Raw genomic sequence first — 19,598 nt, forward strand, 5'->3', positions numbered from 1 at the left:
GCAATGTTCTATTTCTTAGTATTGACTCATTATCATTACAGAAATTTCTTCTGCAGAAATTACTGTCACATGATCCCACAAAGCGACCTAATGCTTCTGAAATACTGGAGACTTTGAAGGAGTGGAAAAATGTTGCAGTGAAAAAGGAACGAAGCACGTATTAGAGCCCTTCTAAAAAAAGTATCCTACTTTGGATATTCAATTTTTCTGTAACTGTCTAAAATCTTCTAGGGACTACCGATGGTATTTACCTTCTATTTTAAATTTTCCCTTAATTTTTCACTACATTTTAGGAAGATTTGAATTTTTTTTAACTTCAAAAGCATTTGTACATTTGCCTTATTTTCCTGTTTTATCTCCTTATTATAAACATAGGGAATCTCTCAAATTTTTTCTATCTATTAGTGAATCAATCAATTAATAAATGTTAAGTGTTCATTCTTTCTGGGCCAAAAAACACAAGAAGATCTTTCCCTGTCTTAGATAGCTAACCAGCTCATTAAAGAAATATGATATTCATAAAAAGATAAGTGGTTTTTTGATTTTGGAAAACAGTTTGGTCAGATCTGGTTAGGCTGAAGGTTTATATACCCTCAAAGCCATCAATTCCATTTCCATGTGCATGCCTACAAGAATGTTCATAGAAAGTCTGTTTGTAACAGCCAAAAGAACAAAAAAAATGTCCATCACAAGAAGAATGGATAAATAAATTGTATTTTTTCACACATTGTAATACTATATAGCAGTGAAAATGAATGAATGATAAGCTAAATACAGTACCATGATTTATCTCATAGGAACATAATGTTCAACAAACAGCCGGTTACAGAAAATATAGACAGAATGGTTCTCTTCACATAAAGTTCCAGAGAAGGCTAAATGAAATAATTTTGTTTAGAAATGCAAACAAGTGCGATCCAACAATAAAGGGAAAGAAAGGAATAAGAAATATTAAATCCCATAGTGATTCTCTGAGAAGGGACGGAAGTGTTGTGACCGGGGAGGGGGAGGGGGGGGTGTGAACTGCAAAGGTAACAATTCACCATTTTTTCTTAAACTGACTGTTGAGTTTACTACTGCTTACTGCCTAGTTATTCTTTTTTTTTTTTTTTTTTTAAATCTTAAATACATTTTGTATCTGTTAGAACACAGATATAAAGATACAGCTGCGCTGGAAGGCAGGAGGTAAGCACAGAAAGTAGTCAATGTGGAGAGGTTCATGTGAGACTCCTTTCTACTTAACCTATCATGGTGCAGGGCTTAGGCCTGGCATTCCAGTGAGACTTCAAGTAGGGGAGGGGTTTAACTGAGTAGAGAGGAACTGAATGGGCTAGAGGCGTGGCTTGAGTTCTGAAGAGATATACCTGAGGAGCACTGGATATACTCATTTATTTCCCTGGATTGCTGGAGGGAATAGCAGAAGATAATTTGGGTGGCATTCTGGAAGAACCTGAAAGTTGATTTAAATTTTAGAGCAACCAACTACCTTTCTAAAATTGTCATATAATTTTACAGTTTTTTAAAAAAAGATTTTATTTATTTGACAGACAGAGATCACAAGTAGGCAGAGAGGCAGGCAGAGAGAGAAGAGGAAACAGGCTCCCTGCTGAGCAGAGAGCCCGATGTGGGGCTCAATCCCAGGACCCTGGGATCATGACCTGAATCAAAGGCAGAGGCTTTAACCCACTGAGCCACCCAAGTGCCTGGCTTATGGCTATTTCTAAAAAGTTACTAAAAGCAGTTAATATGGTTTTCAACTCCCAAAGGAGTATGTGACAAAGGGAAGGTTTATCGGTGAATGCTAAAGCTATTGGTTGAAAGGCTTTGGGGAACAAGATCTTCACAGGAATTAAGCATAATCCCACAGATGTTATATCAGAAGGGGAAGAGGGGAAATTCACCTTTGCAATGGAAAGATCTCATCCTCTCCTCAATAACCACTTGGTTAAATCTAGCATCACTGAAGGTGGGACAAACTAATATTATGCCTCTCCTAATGTGATTGGTGTAAGAATTATACACTATCACATATTTAGTTTTATTGCCCAAGCATTTTACTGAAATTCAATCATGAAGAAATTATTAGACAAACCCTGAATGAAGTCATTCTATAAGATAATTACTTTGGGGTTTTCAAAAAAAAAGCCAATATCATTAAAAAAAAAAAAAGTAGAGGAAGTATTCTAAGTAGTAAGAGACTCTCTAGAGAGATATCATGACCAAATACAATGCTTGAATCTTGATTGTATCTTAGATATTAAAAAAAAAAAAAAAACAGAACAGCATGGGCACCTGGGTGGCTCAGTCAGTTAAGCAGCTGCCTTCGGCTCAGGTCATGATCCCAGGGTCCTGGGATTGAGTCCCACATCGAGTCTCTGCTCAGCGGAGAGCCTGCTTCTCCCTCTCCCTCTGCTTGCTGCTCTGCCTGCTTGTACTCACTCTCTCTCTCTCTCTCAAATAAATAAATAAATAATCTTAAAAAAAAGTTGTTTTGGGGACAATTAAGAACATTTGGATATTGACTGCATATTAGATGGCATTATAGAGGATAATTTTTTTTTTAAAGATTTTATTTATTTATTTGACAGAGAGAGAGGCAGGCAGAGAGAGAGGGGGAAGCAGGCTCCCTGCTGAGCAGAGAGCCCGATTCGGGGCTCGATCCCAGGACCCTGAGATCATGACCTGAGCTGAAGGCAGAGGCTTAACCCACTGAGCCACCCAGGTGCCCCTAGAGGATAATTTTTGTAGGTGTGGTAATGATATTGTCTTGCAGGAAAATGTCTTATTCTTAGGTAATGCATGAGAAAGTACTTAGGGGTGAAGTGCATGATCATGGCAACTTTCTTTTCTTTTTTTAAAGATTGCTTATTTATTTATTTGAGAGAGAGAGCAGGAAGGGGGTGGGAGGGTAGCGGAAAGGCAGAGAGAGAAGCAGACTCCCCGCTGAGCAGGGAGCCCAACGTGGGGCTCGATCATGACCTGAGCCGAAGGTAGACACTTAACTGACTGAGCCACCCAGGTGCCCCAATATTGGCAACTTTCAAATGTTCAGCAAAAATCAATTATGTACATGAAGAGAAGGAGAAAGCAAATGGGGTGAAATGTTAATAGCTGAACAACTGATAAATCTCGTTGGAGGATATAGAAGTTATTAATGCGCATAAGTGATTTAGCTTTTATGCATATACGTGTGTGTGTGTGTGTGTGTCCAGATACATAATTTGTGGGACCCAAGTGAAATCAAAACATGAGGACTTTGTTCAAAAATCAAGCATGGGGCACTTCTTGAACACAGAATTTTGTGCAACTGCACCAGTTCCACATCCATAAGGTCAGACACATATGTGAACATAAGACATATCCATGTGCACACACATATAGGTGCACACTCACGTAACTGAGATGAAATGTTTAGAAGTCTAAATACTAGCTTCTCCAAGACTCCATTATCCAGGACACTGACTAGAAACATAAACTCACAATATCCATTCCCTACTTGAGTGTTCATAACTTGAGGTTCCTGGCATGTTCATTTTTTATTATAGAATAATGAATGATTCTAATATTATTCGTATTTTAATAAATCTTTATGTTAAAACATATGTCAAAACAGAGAATAAGGGGAACGTCTGGGTGGCTCAGTTGGTTAAACATTCGACTCTTCATTTTGGCTCAGGTCATGATCTCATGGTGGTGGATTGAGCCCCCAGTCAGGCTTTACGCTCCCCTCAGCAGGGAGCCTGCTTCTCGCTGTCTCTTTTCCTCTGACCCAACCCCTGCTATCTTTCAAATAAATAAAATCTATAAAAATAGAAAAGTAGAGCGATACTCTGTGTACCCATCACCCAGTTTCAATAACGATCAATATTCTACCTTTCTTGTTATATCTGTCCCTTTTTTAAAAAAAATTTTTACTGTAGTATTCTAAAATGAATGTTAGGTGTTATATAATTTCACTTGTAAATACTTAAAAGCGTATCTCTGATACAAGGTCTTTTGAATTTCAACAAAACCACGATAACATTTTCATTCAACAAAATTAATAAGATTTCTTTGATCATCACACAATAATCTTAAATGTATTCAGTTTTCTTCACAAAAGAAATATTTTTACTGGTTGTTTAAATCAGGATCCATCACTGTCTCTTACCATAACACTTACCTCTGTTTTCAATGTTTTCCTCTTGCCATTCATTTGAGGAAGGAGCTGGATCACATATCCTGTAGAATTTCCTTCATTCAGGGTTTGACTGATAACATCCCATGGTGTCTAGTTAGAACTAGAAGATTGATTTGATTCTGGTTCCGATTTTTTCCCCCAAGAATGCTGCATTGGTGATGCTGGATACTTTTTTTGGCATCGCTTTGGGAGGAATATGTTTGGTTGTTTCATTTTGGTGATCTGAAGATTGATTGGTGGGCTCCGGGGGTGTCATGTCCTATCAGGTTTCTTACCCATCTTCCACCTAACAGTTTTGGCAACCATTGATGATTGTTGGTTGGATCCATTATTTCTTTAGGGGTTGCAAAACAGGGATTTTCGGATCCTATCAGACCTCTTTGTCATCTGTGATTCTTCTATAAAGAACTTAAATGGGACAGATGGGATATTTATTTTTAGAATGAGTTGGTGCCCTGGCAACCTCCAAAGGTGGCAAATGAGGTCTTTGTTTGCTGAGCAAGGGTGTGACCCAACCGGTTCTTTAAAACAGTATGCTCAGAATGGGTTGAAGCAGGAAGAGACTATATTTGAAAGACCAGAATGCTGAGATGCTGTGTCGGCCTGGAAAAAATAGTGGGGTTAGGACTAAGAGGAGTTGGGAACTAACTGTGAGGATTAAGAAGAAGGTAAGCAGCAGACATTGCCTCAGGTTTGCTTGAAGGCATGTGGCTGGATTAGGATGCCATGACAGGAAATAGAGACCTCAATCATATTAACCCCTGAAGAGCCACACATACTTGAGAGCTATTTTGTCTCACACTTTTATCTATTACACAGTTTTTTATTGGAATTTAAGCCAGTCGCGAGGCCACTGTACATTTGTCCGCACAGTGAGGTGAACACTTAAGGGAGGTAACATGGGAGCTCTCATGTGGAGATGCTGCCATGTTTGTGTTGCAGTCAGAATATTCAGGTAAAGATGTAGAGCAGACTGTAGGAAACGCACCATAGGGACACAGCCAAAAGGATGGAAACACATGCAGAATGAGGTGTATGTTGTCTGGAAGCAACCCCTGCAGCTTAACTTTGAATCTAGGGGATTGCCCAGGGAGATCATATAGAGGAAGGCAGGCTGAGGGACAGAATATGACGGACAATCCATTTAGATATTTACTTTTATGTCCAGCCAGTCTGTAACGTCTGTGATTCTGTATCTGTGACTATGGCCTATCCCAAGCCTACATTTCTGCAGAAAGGTCTCAGATGGAGGCACTACAGCTGATTGATGTACAGTGGCCTCACTAATGGTTTAAACTCTGACTGAAAAGTGTGTAATAGGTAAAACTGTGAGGTAACAATCTCTCTCAAATATGTGTGGCTCTTTGGGGGTTAATTTGAGACCTGTATCAGTTTTCTATGACTGCTCTAAAAAATTACCACAAACTTGGAGGCTGAGCACAACACACATTTATTCTCTGACAGTTTTGGAGGCCAGCAGTCTGAAATGAGTTTCACTGGCTGAAATCGGGGTGTTGGCAGGGCCATACTCCTCTGGAGGGTCCCGCTTCGTGACCTACATTCACTGTTACTTGAATGAGCACCCACCACACAGGCTCGCTGTGTTACTTGAATAAGGTTTTGCGCTCAGTGGCTTTCTACTACGGTTTCTACCTAATATTTACTTCAAATCTTTTTTTTTTAAATAAAATTTATTAAGATATGGGGCTCCTGGGTGGCTCAGTGGGTTAATCAGCTCAGGTCATGATCCCGGAGTCCTGGGATTGAGTCCCACATCAGGCTCTTTGCTCAGCAGGGAGCCTGCTTCTCCCTCTCTCTCTGCCTGCCTCTCTGTCTGCTTATGATTTTCGTCTGTCAAATAAGTAAGTAAAATCTTAAAAATAAATAAATAAAATTTACTAAGATAAAATTCACATACGGTACAATTCACCCATTTAAACCTTAACAGTTCAGTGTTGTCAAGTATGTTCAGAGTCGTGCAGCCATCACAATTTTAAAACATTTTTGTCACTCGAAAAGAAAACCCAGGCCCATTAGCAATGATTCCTCATCTTCCCCCAAAGACTAATCTATCATGGATTTACTTCCCATCTCTATAGAATCGCCCACTGTGGACATTTCATTTATATGGAATCATACAACATTTGGTCTTTTTTACTTAGTAAAATGTTTTCAAGGTTCATCCATGTCATGGCATGGATCAGTATTTCATTCCTTTTTATTGCCAACAATTATCCATTATATGGATAGATCACATTTTATTTATCTATTCATCAGTTGATGGACATTGGCGTTTTTTCCACTTTCCTGCTATTACTAACAATGCTACTGGGAATATTCATGGGCAAGTTTTACATGGACTCATGTTTTTGTTTCTCTTGGGCAAATACCTGAGAGTGGAAATGCTGGGTCACACTGAAACTCTTGTAACTTTGTGTTCCCGGGTTATCATCAGGACCAAATTCTGTGTTCCATCATCCCCACTCACAATGAAACCTCTCCCTAGTACTGCTGCTATTCAGTATTATGCTCACCAATTTGCCTTGCAGTAATTCCTATGTGACTCTTTGTGACTTTCTGGAAAGCGGGGACAGGGTCTCTCATTTTTGTATACCCCAAGGCAGTGAGTGTACTGCCTTGCATAAAACAGAAACTCCGTATGTGCTTTTGAATTGGTGGGAAGTAAAAGTATTAAGAATTTCATGTGCTTGATCCTACAAAATGTGTCTAAAGCTAAATAATGTTCACTTTATTTTTAATAAAGTGAGACCTCACTTTATTAAATGTGTATAAAATTAAATAATGTGTCTAAAACTAAATAATGTTCACTTTCAAATTTCAACAAATGGCAAATAACACTTAAAATAAAAGTGTCTAAGGCAAACCAATTTCGTATGTTAAAGTCTGTTTATTTTGAATTATAGAAGATCTGGTATTTTGGATTTATATTAAGAAAACAAAACACTTTAGAAATTATAGAACTTTGAAAACAAACTTAGCACAATACAAACAAAAGTAAATGACATCATGATGTGTTAAAATTTAAGTTCCAAATTTCACATAAATTTCACTGAAGCAAATTCAAATTCACTAAAGCAAATTAAAAAATTCTTTTTAATGATGTGCTTCTGTTGGTTTTCATTATTGTTTTTACAAGTCAACAAAGACATATTAATAAGAATAAATTTTTACTATGTTGAAATGCTGTATTTTTCTTTGCCAATGTTAAAGAATGGAGGGATATTTCCTACTCTCCAAGATAGGCCTGTTTCTAGCCTTTGACCTGGAAATGCAGACCACAACTCTGGTGGAGTCACAGATTCCATCAAGGTTATTTGCACATTCTCAGCCTAATTATGCATGAACATATTAAAAATATTCTTGGTCACTAGGCAGGTGGGAGATTTTCTCCAGAGTCAGTAACAAAAAAAGAAGCTGGTGCCTAACTCTGTTCTGTCTAAAGCAGTCCATGTGGCTTTGAGAATGTCCGCATGAATGTCAGGATATTGGCTGAAATGACAGGAAAGTATCTGACTGTAATTCCAAGGAAAGATGAACTCCTTTGTTGTGGCTATTAATTCAATTTTATTGTTTTTGAAGTGAAAAAGTAAATATTAAATAGTATTATCCAAGTGTGTAAACGCTAGTATTATATACATATATGTATGTATGTATATATATATATTTTTTTTTTTTCATAAAAATAATGACTCATTTTCTGAAGAATGGAGGCCTAGGGCTAACTAGTGATTTGCAAGCTCTGCTGCATCGTAGAATGAAGCATAGTAATGCTCAGGCCACACTGACCAATTACATCAGAATCTCTGGAGGTACCACACTGTATTTCCTTTTTAAACTCCGCAAGCTAAACTTGAGAACAAATGAATTAGGTCATATTAGGTCATAGGCTGATACAAGTTGTATTACTGATTATCTTAACACAAATACAGGTTGGTTTTTGCTGTGTTTTTGAGTGTGTGGTTTTTTATAAGAGGAAGGAGCGTGATCTCTTGCTCAATGGTACTGAAAGGTGAGCTGTAAAATTTTACCCCAGAAGATAATAGTGCTCTACATTTAGCCTGCAGCACTAGTTCTTATCCACAGGTGCTTATCAGACTCATTCTTAACACTTCAAAATAAATACAAATATCCAGAAATTCTCCTAGACCAGCTGAATCAAAATCACTTGGGAAGCACTTGAGTTTGTGAACTTTAAAAAAAGTTCTGTGATTTTTGATGTCATATTTTGGTTGAAGATCTTTAGAGGTGTGCCACATAATATGTCCTTAGTTGTATTTGATTAAATTACAGGGAAGCAGATTTTAGAATAACTTTAAAAAAATCACATAGAGCTACCCAGCAATGGAATGGCCCATTTTAAGGCAGTCAGCCCTCTGTGTCTGGAAAAATAAAGCCAGAGGTTGGATTAACACCTGCTGGGAATGTCGTCCAAGGGCTCCCAAACAGTAAGTAGTTGGATCAACAGATAGTTAAGGTTATGCCCAGTTTTTAAGTTTCGTTGGCCAAAACCTGCAGTCGCTCACTTACAATGGATATTCACATTTTCATGAAAAGTCATGATTTTGCCAGAAGTATCATAATTATTTTGTTTCTAAAATTGGCTAGACCGAAGTAGCATTAATGGAATGTTGCCTCTGATAGCAGTCTTACCGAGGGAAATATCCTTCCCTCCTTCTCATGTTTGCATGGAGGGATGGAACTTTTTCTTGCTCCTTGGGAGACAGAAGTGCGGGAGCAAGCTCCAGGAATCCTCATTCATTCCTCTCGACAGACAGGTGTCTCATCTGATGAGCGATCTGGGAAGCAGGAAGCCAACACGTGTGGCCCAGCCCCTGGTGTGTTCTCTCTCCTGAAACCATTCTCTTGAAAGCTGAATGGGTTTCCGAATGCAAAGGTGGGCTCTATCCCTGGCAAGGCAGAGATCTGCAGTTGTGTCCAGGCAGAGATATTTTAGGGAGCCTGATAGGAGAACAAGCCAACCTTGCCCTCTACTCCAGCTTCACTGATAATGAAGCTGACACTTTGACTCTGACTCCCATGTCTTATTTCTCAATTTGTTCCAAAGTGAAGAGGGGAATAAGAGAGGTATTCTTAAGCCCCAGAAGTATCACAATCGAGTCATGAATTGTAACTTCATGTGTCTATAACACTTGTGTTCTAAAATAGCATTGTTATTTTTTTTTAAGTCGATGAACAACTATAAAATACAAAATACTTCCCAAGTTACAAAAAGAACACAACATATAAAAGGCCCCTTTTCTTTACTGGCATAATTTGGGAATTCTAACTGCTCAATTGTCTATTTTTAGGTAATAGCGACATTTTCCAAGTTTTTACTTTATTGAGAATAGTCTTAGTCGTGATCTGCAGAAGTTGGTCCTGGGCAATTTGAAGAGAGGTCTTCTTTATCTGTGATTTATGTGGAGAAAATAAAAGATTAATATGACTTATATGGTAAACTATTGCTGCAAATTATGTTAACATAACACGTTTTGTAGTTGTGTTTGCTACTTACTCAGCTAAACCAGGGAAAGATACAATAAGAACTAACCAGTCTTAACTGTCAAAAACTCCTTAAATTCAAGTTAACAAAGGCAACTTGGGTGAATGTTTTAAAAGGGAATGTATGTGGCTCTATAAGACATCTGGCCAGGTTTAAACCCCTTTCTTTCCTTAAAATAGAATAAAATTTTAAAAAATGGAGTGGATTTCAAAATTCTGATTTTTATAGTTCAGGGACAATAACTACACAAAAGCTAGTTTTAAATTTATTTATTTGTTTGAGAGAGAGAGAATGAGAGAGAGAGAGATTAAGAGAGAGCATGAAAAGAGGGAGGGTCAGGGACGCCTGGGTGGCTCAGTTGGTTGGACGACTGCCTTCGGCTCAGGTCATGATCCCGGAGTCCCAGGATCAAGTCCCACATCGGGCTCCCAGCTCCATGGGGAATCTGCTTCGCTCTCTGACCTTCTCCTCACTCATGCTCTCTCTCACTGTCTCTCTCTCAAATAAATAAATAAAATCTTTAAAAAAAAAAAAAAAAGAGGGAGGGTCAGAGGGAGAAGCAGACTCCTGCTGAGCAGGGAGCTGATCCCGGGGATTCCAGGATCATGAACTGAGCAGAAGGCAGTCGCTTAACCAACTGAGCCAACCAGGCCCCCAAAAAGCTAGTTTTAAATTTTTAAATAGGGATGGCCTGGGTGGCTCAGTCAGTTAAGCATCTGCCTTCAGCTCAGGTCATGATTCCAGGGTCCTGGAATCGAGTCCTGCATCAGGCTCCCTGCTCAGAGGTGAGCCTGCTTCTCCCTCTCCCTCCGCTGCTCCCCCTGCTTGTTCTCTTTCTTTCTCTCTCAAATAAATGAATAAAAATCTTTAAAAATTTTTAAATATCTTTCAAGTACTATAGCTCAAGAAAGACTCTTTATAAATAAAGCATGAAAACAAATCATCCCCAAGACTCAAAAGTTCTTCCTTTTGAAATAGAAGACTGAAAAAATTCCCTTCTGCACATTTAGTTTCTGAAAAGTTAAAAGCATCTTTAATAAGGCCTGTTAATGGGATGCCTGAGTGGCTCAGGCGGTTAAGTGTCTGCCTTCAGCTCAGGTCATGATCCCAGGTCCATGTAGGGCTCTAGGGAGCCCACTTCTCTCTCTGCTTGTGCTCTCTTGCACGCCCTCTCTCAAATAAATAAAATCTTTAAAAAAGAATTTCCATTGTCTTTGGGGAATGTGACTTTTTCTCACACACACACACACAAAATCAAAGTTCAAAAAAAAAATTAAAGAACATTTGTGTTCAATATTTTGAAAAAGTGCCAAGTATCTTACCTTCATAGGCTGTTCCACACCAAATACAATACAGATGTTCTTCTCTTAAATAACCAGTCAATATCTGTAATTTTTCCAGTACCTAGACATAGGACACAGGCACATTAATAGTTCAAACTGAACAGAATCTTGGTTTTCTCGTCTTTTGGATCCTGCCAAATTAGCCCAAGGCCATAAATCTTCTGCTACTCTCTTAACCAGGTAGAAGTGTAAAGGGCAGAGTATATTAGAACATATCCCAGTTCATCAGCCACCCTGATATTTTCACAAGTCTGCCAGACACAAAGAGACCACTTGTTAACATTTAGAAAATGAGGCTTGGGCTGGCTCTGTTTTAATCAGCCTCCTTTAAAGACCCCTTCTACTTTCAAAGAATCTTCCTCCCCAGTGGGATGAGAGTGAACACTGTCTCCCTTTGTCCTTCAAGTTCTTACCAATGTTCTCCCAGCTAAGTGGAACACTGGTTTTTCAAATTGGGAATGTTTCCTACAAAATGCTCATATATAAATAACCACAGAAATAGGATTCCTTTCTCGAATAATCTCTACTTCCTTTGAACTTTTTTTTTTTTTTTTTTTTTTTTGCTTTGTGGGTAGAGGAGAGAGGTACTCCTACAGAATCACTTCCAGAAATTTAACAGGCAATAAGGTAGAAATTAAAATAATTTACATTTGCAGTTTATCCATCATCCAAACTAGAGCTCAGATGAGAGTGTAAACTGAAGCTAAAGGAAGAAATTAAATAAAGTTTTAGTAAACTTATAATGTCATGGTTCTCAACAAGGGCTGATTTTTCCCCACGGAGATATTTTGCAGCGTCTGGAGACATTTTTGGTTGTCACGGAGAGATACAACTGGCATCTGCTGCGTGGAGGCCAGGCCTGATGCTACGAGGCACAGAACAGCAGCCCCTGCCCCCAAACAATCACTGGGCTGAAAGCCTTAATGGTGCCAAGGCTGACGGGGCTCAGTGGGTTAAAGCCTCTGCCTTCGGCTCAGGTCATGATCCCAGGGTCCTGGGATCGAGCACCACATTGAGCCCCACATGAGTCTCTCTGCTCAGCAGGGAGCCTGCTTCCCCCTTTCTCTCTCTATCTGCCTCTCTGTCTACTTCTGATCTCTATCTATCAAATAAATAAATAAAATCTTAAAAAAAAAACAACTGGTGGCAAAACATACACTTAAGTCTTCACTCTTATATTCATCTTCCTCTGGCTCTTTTTCTTCCTCTTCCTCTTCCTCAGTCTCCTCTTCAAGCCCCAACCAGTACCATGCTTCCCTCGGAACCTGAATGTTCTGAAAAGGAGAAAATTATTCCCAGTTAAACACAAATATGCTCATGTCAACATGAATTCGTATTCTTTCAATTCAACATTTTCTGAATTGCCTCGAGAGTCATGCATTGTGCTGCATGAACCATGGGAATAAAGACCCAGTTGGAATATTGTCCCCAAGTTGCTGCCGGTCTAGTGGGGACAAGAAGCCTTGGGTATACGTAGCCTAATGGGTATAAATTAATACATATAAGCTAGAAATCTTAAGTGTCATGACACAGACACAAAATAAAATGCTATGAGAATACAGAAAAGTGAGAGATGGCTTCCAGAGATCTATTTACATATGAGGGAAATTTGACAAACATTTTTGAGACTTCAAATGAAGTAAAATCATTTTATTTTGATGAAAACATCAAAATAAAAAATAAGCGCAAAGCAAAATAAAAATAAAAGAAAAAACAGAATTGTAAAAACCACTGACATCTAAAATAGTAATCTACCATAGATTTTACTAGTTAGGGATGCATGAGGTACTGAATATGGACTAAAAATAGGCTATTCTGGTTAATCAAATATTCTGGTGAACAGGATTTCCACACGCATCAGCTCTGAGTTATCGATACTCAAATAAGTAGAGAACAATTAAATATAAAAACGCTATCTGAGGCTTACCGGGTAATTCAGACCACCCCGGTTCCTGCAGCGGACAAGTCATCTGAGTATTAGTCATCAAAGATCAGTAGTGCCCATTAAATGAAAGCTTTATGGGGTAGCAGGCTAGATACAGTGGGTTTGGGAGTCCTTTTCTTTCTTTTTTGGGTCTAATTAGAGGGCAAATTACACTGGGTGCAAAAAAAGTGTTCCAGTTGGAACACAGCTGAAAGCCTTGCCTTCTGAGTATCCAACTGGCGGCAGGCTCGCTGGCTTCTCCTCAGGTCTCCTTCCAGCTTCACTTCATCGTGCTTATGTTTAAATCGCAGTCTAAAAAATAAATCAAATCCAATCAAACAATCACAGTCTCACTGAAAGAAGAAAACAGTCCACGAAGAGTCTGTACTCTCTTTGCCCATTTTATGTGCCCAGCTTCCAGGGAACATACCCCAGTAAAGACAAGATGAAACCCAACCCAGCACAAGTACAAGGTGTTACCGAAACTGCTCTGCAGCTGTTTCTTCAGCTTGGTTTTGCATGCGAATCTTTCTCCTGTAGCTTTCTAGTTTTTCCTCTGCTTTCCGCTTCAGCAATGCCTCGTGACCAAGACCACTTTTCCCTGTTTAAAAAGCAAACTCTGAGGAGCCTGCTGGCTTCACACTTGAAAGCATGGCAACTAACATATTTGTAAATGACACACAATTCCAATTGGAGGACAATCACTTAAAATCAATGAACATGAACAATAGGAGAAAATACCAGAGATTTTTTTTTCCCCTAAACCCAAACTCACAATTTGATTTATACAAAGATCATTAGTCTGATCTCCTAAGATAGTCACGCTATATAAAATTTTTTAAATTGGGAAAACAGGATCAACTGTTATACTTTTATATAAATATAACGAACAAATAAAATATTTATTTTTCTCTTTAATTCATCCAAAGTATTAAGAAAAACACTAAATGGATGAATCTGTCTTAGAAAAATTTGACGGATTTCAATGGAGAAAAGTAGCTTTGCATTTTTAATGGTCACTACAATTTTTCCCCATATTTTTATGATTTAAATTTTATTTTACACTCAAACTTTTATTTTTTAGTTTAAAAGACTTAGAAGTTTAAGAAACATCTTACAGAGGGCTTCCTTTGACAAGAACTGTAACAGTGCTACCATAAAAAAGTATTTAGTAAGCAAATACATGTGCTAGATCTAAGTATAAGTTATTATTACTGGTAAATATGCTCAAAAATAATTATATACCTGTTTTGACGTTGAGAGGAATTGGCTCAACAATACCATCCCCTAAGAAAAGAGAACAAAACACACAAACTACTTTAGAAATTCTTCCGCAAACTATAGGCGAACCTGGTATGCGATATTACGATGTTCTATACATACCCCTCCGGCTTACTGAATATACCCTATCATCAACTACCTCCCTTGCCTTCAAATACCTGCTCCTTAGTAAGGATGACCCACAGCCCCCTCTGCCCTGAGAAGGTAGGGTTTCCAGAAGTGAAAACACTGATACTCTATGTCCAAGAGGGCGGCAGCCTCCAGAGAAACCAAAGCCTTGCTGGGTGAGGATCAAAGCCATTATAATAAAGAAGAGAAGATGAGAAAGACAGTTTACTACAAACATCTGACCTCTCCATCTTACTAAACAGTCTCACTTTCTAGAAGAGAAGCAGGAACTGAGCTTGTCCCAGCAGGTGCTCATTGAGGCAGCTGCCACAGGTACAGAGCAAGCGGGGAGAGTCCTGCCATCCTCCTCAATGTCACTCCACTGTCTTTTGGCCCTTGCACTCCTCAACCCTTCTCTTGTCACCATTCTTAGCTGCTGCCTTCATTCTAAGTCTTGCCCATCCCAGATGTTAGCATCTTCAAGGCTAAGCTGGGCTAATAAGTAGCTCTTGATGGCAAACGTTGTCTGAAGTGGTGAAGGAAGATGAAAGTTGTCCATATGCTTGTGAGCACCTAAGAGACTAGCTAAGTTGTTTAAAGTTCGGTGCAGCTGGATAAAGAGTCGTCTCTGGTACTCATCAACAGATCAGCATTTGGTGGTTAGGAACACCTGCTTCCGTCTAGACGGAACTTACCACTCTTGCCAAGGGCCTGACCGCTTTTATATCCCATCTTTTGGAGCAGAGCAAACCCTTTGTTTTCACAGCCTAATGCATTCTTCAGCCCAATATCACGTCTTTCTTGTTCTTCTTCTTTTAAACTCTTCTGCCTATTTTTCAAATTAGCTTCCTGCTGCTTTTCTTCTTTTCGACGGGCTTCTCGGATCTGCCTCAGCATTGGCAATCCTGGTCTGATGTCTTGTCTGAAGAATAAGGGAAAAGGGGATTTTGGATGAGTACATGAAGTTTTCTCACAACTTTGCTACTCACTCATTTCACACTGCTTAAAAGTTCAGTAGCACTTCTATGATCACCTTTGTTATTATTGGTTATTATTGGTATTAAAACATAATCAGTGACCTCTAGAATGGCGGTCTTAATAAAAATAATGAAGGCTGGTGCCAGATTGTAGGAAACTAAAGGAAGTAGAGAGTTGAAATAGTAATTTTACACTAATTTTTCTAGGAGGTTGGACTTGGACATAATAAAGAGCAAAGCTGAATACTAATTAGAAGAGACAATAAGATAAAATAAAGCAGAAGAGAAATTTCCTTGAAAGAGAAGAGTAACAAGAACCAAGGGCAGAAGTCAATGTTTAGCATTAAAAGGGAAATAAAGGCTCCTAGTATATTTGTATGAAAATGTAGGAGATGTTCCCATAAAGCAATAGAACTAACCTTTCAACTTGCATTTAAAATCAATGCTATTACTTAGGAATCTCCTACATACTATTACATGAGGTATACATCTTTACTTACTGGACATTAATGAAGGAATCAGACATGTAGTCCTCTTCTTCTGCCATGTTCAACTTCATATGGCAAAAGTATCTACAAATCAAATAGGATAAAGTAACAATACCTATTATTTTAGTTTATGATGGAAATAGACCTTTCTCGGTAGCTCTCCCACACATTCAAGTGCCTCCCAGCAGCTTTCTGTGTGAAGCTCCCCAAGAACTCTTCTACCCCAAGCCTCCTTCATCCCCTATTATTTCCAAATGAATGTCACTACAGTATGCCCATTCCTGACCTCTTACAAACCTCTGCCAAGACTTCCTCTACAGTACCCCTCATTTTTCCTATATTTAAGGCATTTCTTTCTCACCTAAACTATTACAACTACTTCCTAACTCTTCTCATTGCATTTGGCCTCTCCTCTCCCAATCTGTTTCCTACATGCTCTCCAGAGTGGTTTGTTTGTTTGTTTTAAAGACAGCTATTTTTTCAAAGCTCATTTTATTTTAGTAATCCCTACACCCAACATGGGGCTCAAACTCACAACTCCAAGATCAAGAGTCCTATGCTCTTCCCACTAAGCCAGCCAGGTGGCCCCTGTTTTTTTTTTAAATAAGTCAGGTCATTTAACATGTTTCAAATCCTTCAATAAGCTTTACTCTGTAGGCACTGGAAGACCAGTCACTTAAACACAGTAGCAGAAGGGATCCTAAGTCATAGGGGCTTCTCATTGGCCTCTGAACATACTACAGACATTTCCTTCCTTCTGGGCCTTGGCGACCCTCCTTCGGTCTGTGCTGACCATTTCAGGCATTGCTCTACAGCACTCCACGTCCAAGCTGCTCCTTTGGAACTCGATACAGTTAACGTCTCATGTATATGGAAACATTTTTTGAGGAGAGTTTCCATCCAAAACAGTTAAAATCATGTAACTATTTTCCCTTACAGGGATAACATAATTATCAAGAAAGGTGCATCTTAAACTTTATTATGTACAGGAACTGCCTCAGGAGCTTCTTAAAATCCAGAGTCTGATTGTGAGCTAGAGCCTGAAGTTTTGTATTTCCAATAAGCTCCCAGGTGATATCAATGCGGCTGGTCCAGTGGCTAGTTACAAAGGGAGTCATTGGTTACAGTGCACACATGCTGTTTTTACCTGTATCCTTTCCTTTGGGAACCCAGCCCTCTGCTCTCCATGTGGTTCTAGTGGAGGGTGGCAATCTCAGTACTCGTACCAGGGACTCCCAATTCTGGTATACTATGTCCCAGCAACAGAGGAGGTGATGAACTAACCAGGGAAGATAAGCGTCTATTTCCTTACATGATAAGAATATACAGATTTGGGGGGGGGGAGATACCTTCACATACTGGTATCTTCACATACTGGAAGTATGTGAAGCTGGGCTTCAGATGGCCACCTTCCTGGCCATATGAAGAGATTCTATTCTGCAGAATGAAACCAGATAGAAAAAATGGACAAAAGTAGTCCTAAAAGCAGTGAGTTTCTAAGTCTAGTTCCTAAGACCCTGATTTTTATAGCACTTTCTTTGATGCTGTGATCTAACATTCTTCCAAGCTAGACGGACTGATAAATTTCCTCACGACTTAAACTTGGAATAGGGATTCTGTCAACTGCAACTGAGAGTCTGGACAATTACACTGGATAGGAAAACTATTACTGTACTGTTTTTGTTTGTTTTTATAATTTCTTAATGTATTCTTCCTAACTGGGCTGTAAACCCCAAAGACAAGTTCCCTACCACTGTGGCCCAAACACCATAAATTCTAAATGTCTAGCTATGGTAAGAACAAGAAGAGTCTTTGTGATTTTGTAATAATAGAACACTTTTCTCCCTAGGTTATCATGTCTTAAAACAGATGTACAGATAATGTACTTTTATGAAACAAACACTCTTGTAACCAAGCAGTGGCCTCCAAGATGGCCCCCAATGATTCCTGCCTTTTGGTTTTCCACATCCTTGCACAGTCCCCTTCCACAGTGACCAGGATTGACCTGTGACCGATAGGGTATTGTGGAAATGATGGAGAGTGACTTCTTGGTCATAAAAGACACTACAGCTCTTAGATCACTCTAACTCTGGTTAGATTACTCATTTTAAAGAAAGTCAGCTGTCATGTAGTGAGGACACTTCAGCAACTCTATGGAAAGGTCCACATAGGAAGACCTGAGGTCCACTGTTCACAACCATTACAAAGTTGGGACATGTTTGAGACATTTTAGACATGATTGAGACATCTTAGAAACAGAGCCTCAAGTGCCAGTCAAACCTTCAAATGATTCAGCCCGGGCTACCATCTTCACTACATCTTCTTAAGAAAGTCTGACTTAAGTTAAACTACTAACAAATTCCTGACTCATAAAGCTGTGAGAGAATAAGTGATTATAGTTATTTCAAGCTGCTATATTTTGGGATAAATTATTATACTGTAATAGATAATATAATCCATCACCCATATCATGACCCTTGTCAGCTACCTAGGAGTCCTCTTTGTCCCCTACCAATTGTGTAATTTTCTTACCTCTAGTTTCATCAGCCATGTGTGCATCCTTAAACATTATCATTTTTTATTTTTATTTTAATAAGGTAAAAATATATGATTATACATAGCATTTGTGGTAATTCACCCACTGTCTCTAAACTTCAACAAAATTTTCATTTTTAATAATAGTACTTTTACACATAATGGTTTAGCGCCTACCCGGTATCTCAAACATTTTTATTCCATTTAACCATTAACAATTATATAAGGTAGGAATAGTTAGTCCAGCTTATTAGTTGGAGAAACTAAGGCTCAGTATGGCTAAACACAAAAAAATCCAGGTCTCAGTGCTCTTGCTTACTGCAAACCAGGTCAGATTATTTTTAAGGGACCCATTTAGCTCTTAACTGTTAGGCAGATCTGAATGGAGGTTCCAGTTTTTTTTTTTTTTTTAAACTTTCCCTTTGTGGGTACAATATGCTTTAGCATCATCCATTCGCATCAAGCATAAGGACAAACTTCGTAAAGCGATAATCCAGGCACTGATGACACAGTAACAGCAGCGGAAGTGGTTTGGAGCGGTCGGATTCTGGGTATACTTTAAAGGTAAAGCTAATAGATGGGAAGCAGTGTGTCAAAGAGCGAGGTCACCGATTACTCCAAGGCTTTTCGTCTGAATACCTGGAAGAATGGAGTTAGCCAGTTTGTTAGACCGTAGTAGGTCTGGTTCGGGTAAGGTTTGTCTTGTTTTGTTCCGCAGAGAGCGGGCAGGGAGGCGGCAACAAGAAGGCTGCTTCAGACCTACGGAGAAACCCATTACACATCCAAGGGGAGAGAAGGGCTACGCAGCTGAACGTATAGTAGAGACCTAACCAGAAAAGCCTCAGTCCTCCCCATCCCCACCCCAGGGACCCCTGATTCCTCCCTTCTCGCGTCCATCCCAGCTGCAAGCATCCCGCAGACGCAACGACTCCCGAGCGGGTAGTCAGTGATGGTGTGACGGCGTCGTCAGAAAAAGCGCAAAGCCCACCACTTTTTACTATTCCCTCTGGGGTCCCCAGCGTCCCCACCCCCTTACCTGGCAGCTCTACTCTCGCCCGGCCAGCTCCAGCGAGCGCGCGCTGCGCATGCGCCCACCTACCCCGTGCGACGTCTGAACCTCAGGTCCCACCTGAGTTTCCAAGCGAGCCATCAATTGGAAACCTGTGGCAGGCAGGACTAGGAGGATGTGATTAGTACGCTTGCGCAAGACCAGGCTTCCGCGCATGCGTTCTACATTC

General features: G+C 39.5%; 2 protein-coding genes across 5 annotated transcripts in view; one reads left to right on the plus strand and one right to left on the minus strand.

Annotated features, from left to right (window-relative positions):
* EIF2AK2 (eukaryotic translation initiation factor 2 alpha kinase 2) overlaps positions 1-7,068 on the plus strand; it is a 46,413-nt gene extending 39,345 nt beyond the window's left edge. For 3 of the 4 annotated variants that reach the window (XM_059405412.1, XM_059405411.1, XM_059405413.1), the window contains one exon: positions 42-7,068. In XM_059405412.1, coding sequence (XP_059261395.1) covers positions 42-164 — 123 coding nt within the window. In that variant the 3' untranslated portion in view covers positions 165-7,068. The remainder of the gene's footprint in view (positions 1-41) is intronic. The other variant, XM_059405414.1, reaches the window with a different exon arrangement.
* On the minus strand, positions 7,069-19,564 carry GPATCH11 (G-patch domain containing 11). The gene is made up of 9 exons (XM_059405415.1): positions 19,397-19,564; positions 15,838-15,909; positions 15,056-15,282; positions 14,217-14,258; positions 13,452-13,572; positions 13,193-13,283; positions 12,205-12,321; positions 11,027-11,108; positions 7,069-9,610 (listed from the first exon to the last, which is right to left on the minus strand). The coding sequence occupies exons 2-9, from the start codon at positions 15,894-15,896 to the stop codon at positions 9,555-9,557; spliced, it is 795 nt and encodes a 264-aa protein (XP_059261398.1). The 5' UTR covers positions 15,897-15,909; positions 19,397-19,564; the 3' UTR covers positions 7,069-9,554.
* Positions 19,565-19,598: the final 34 nt, after the last annotated feature.

Source organism: Mustela nigripes, chromosome 7, assembly GCF_022355385.1.
Source record: "Mustela nigripes isolate SB6536 chromosome 7, MUSNIG.SB6536, whole genome shotgun sequence".
Taxonomy (NCBI): domain Eukaryota; kingdom Metazoa; phylum Chordata; class Mammalia; order Carnivora; family Mustelidae; genus Mustela; species Mustela nigripes.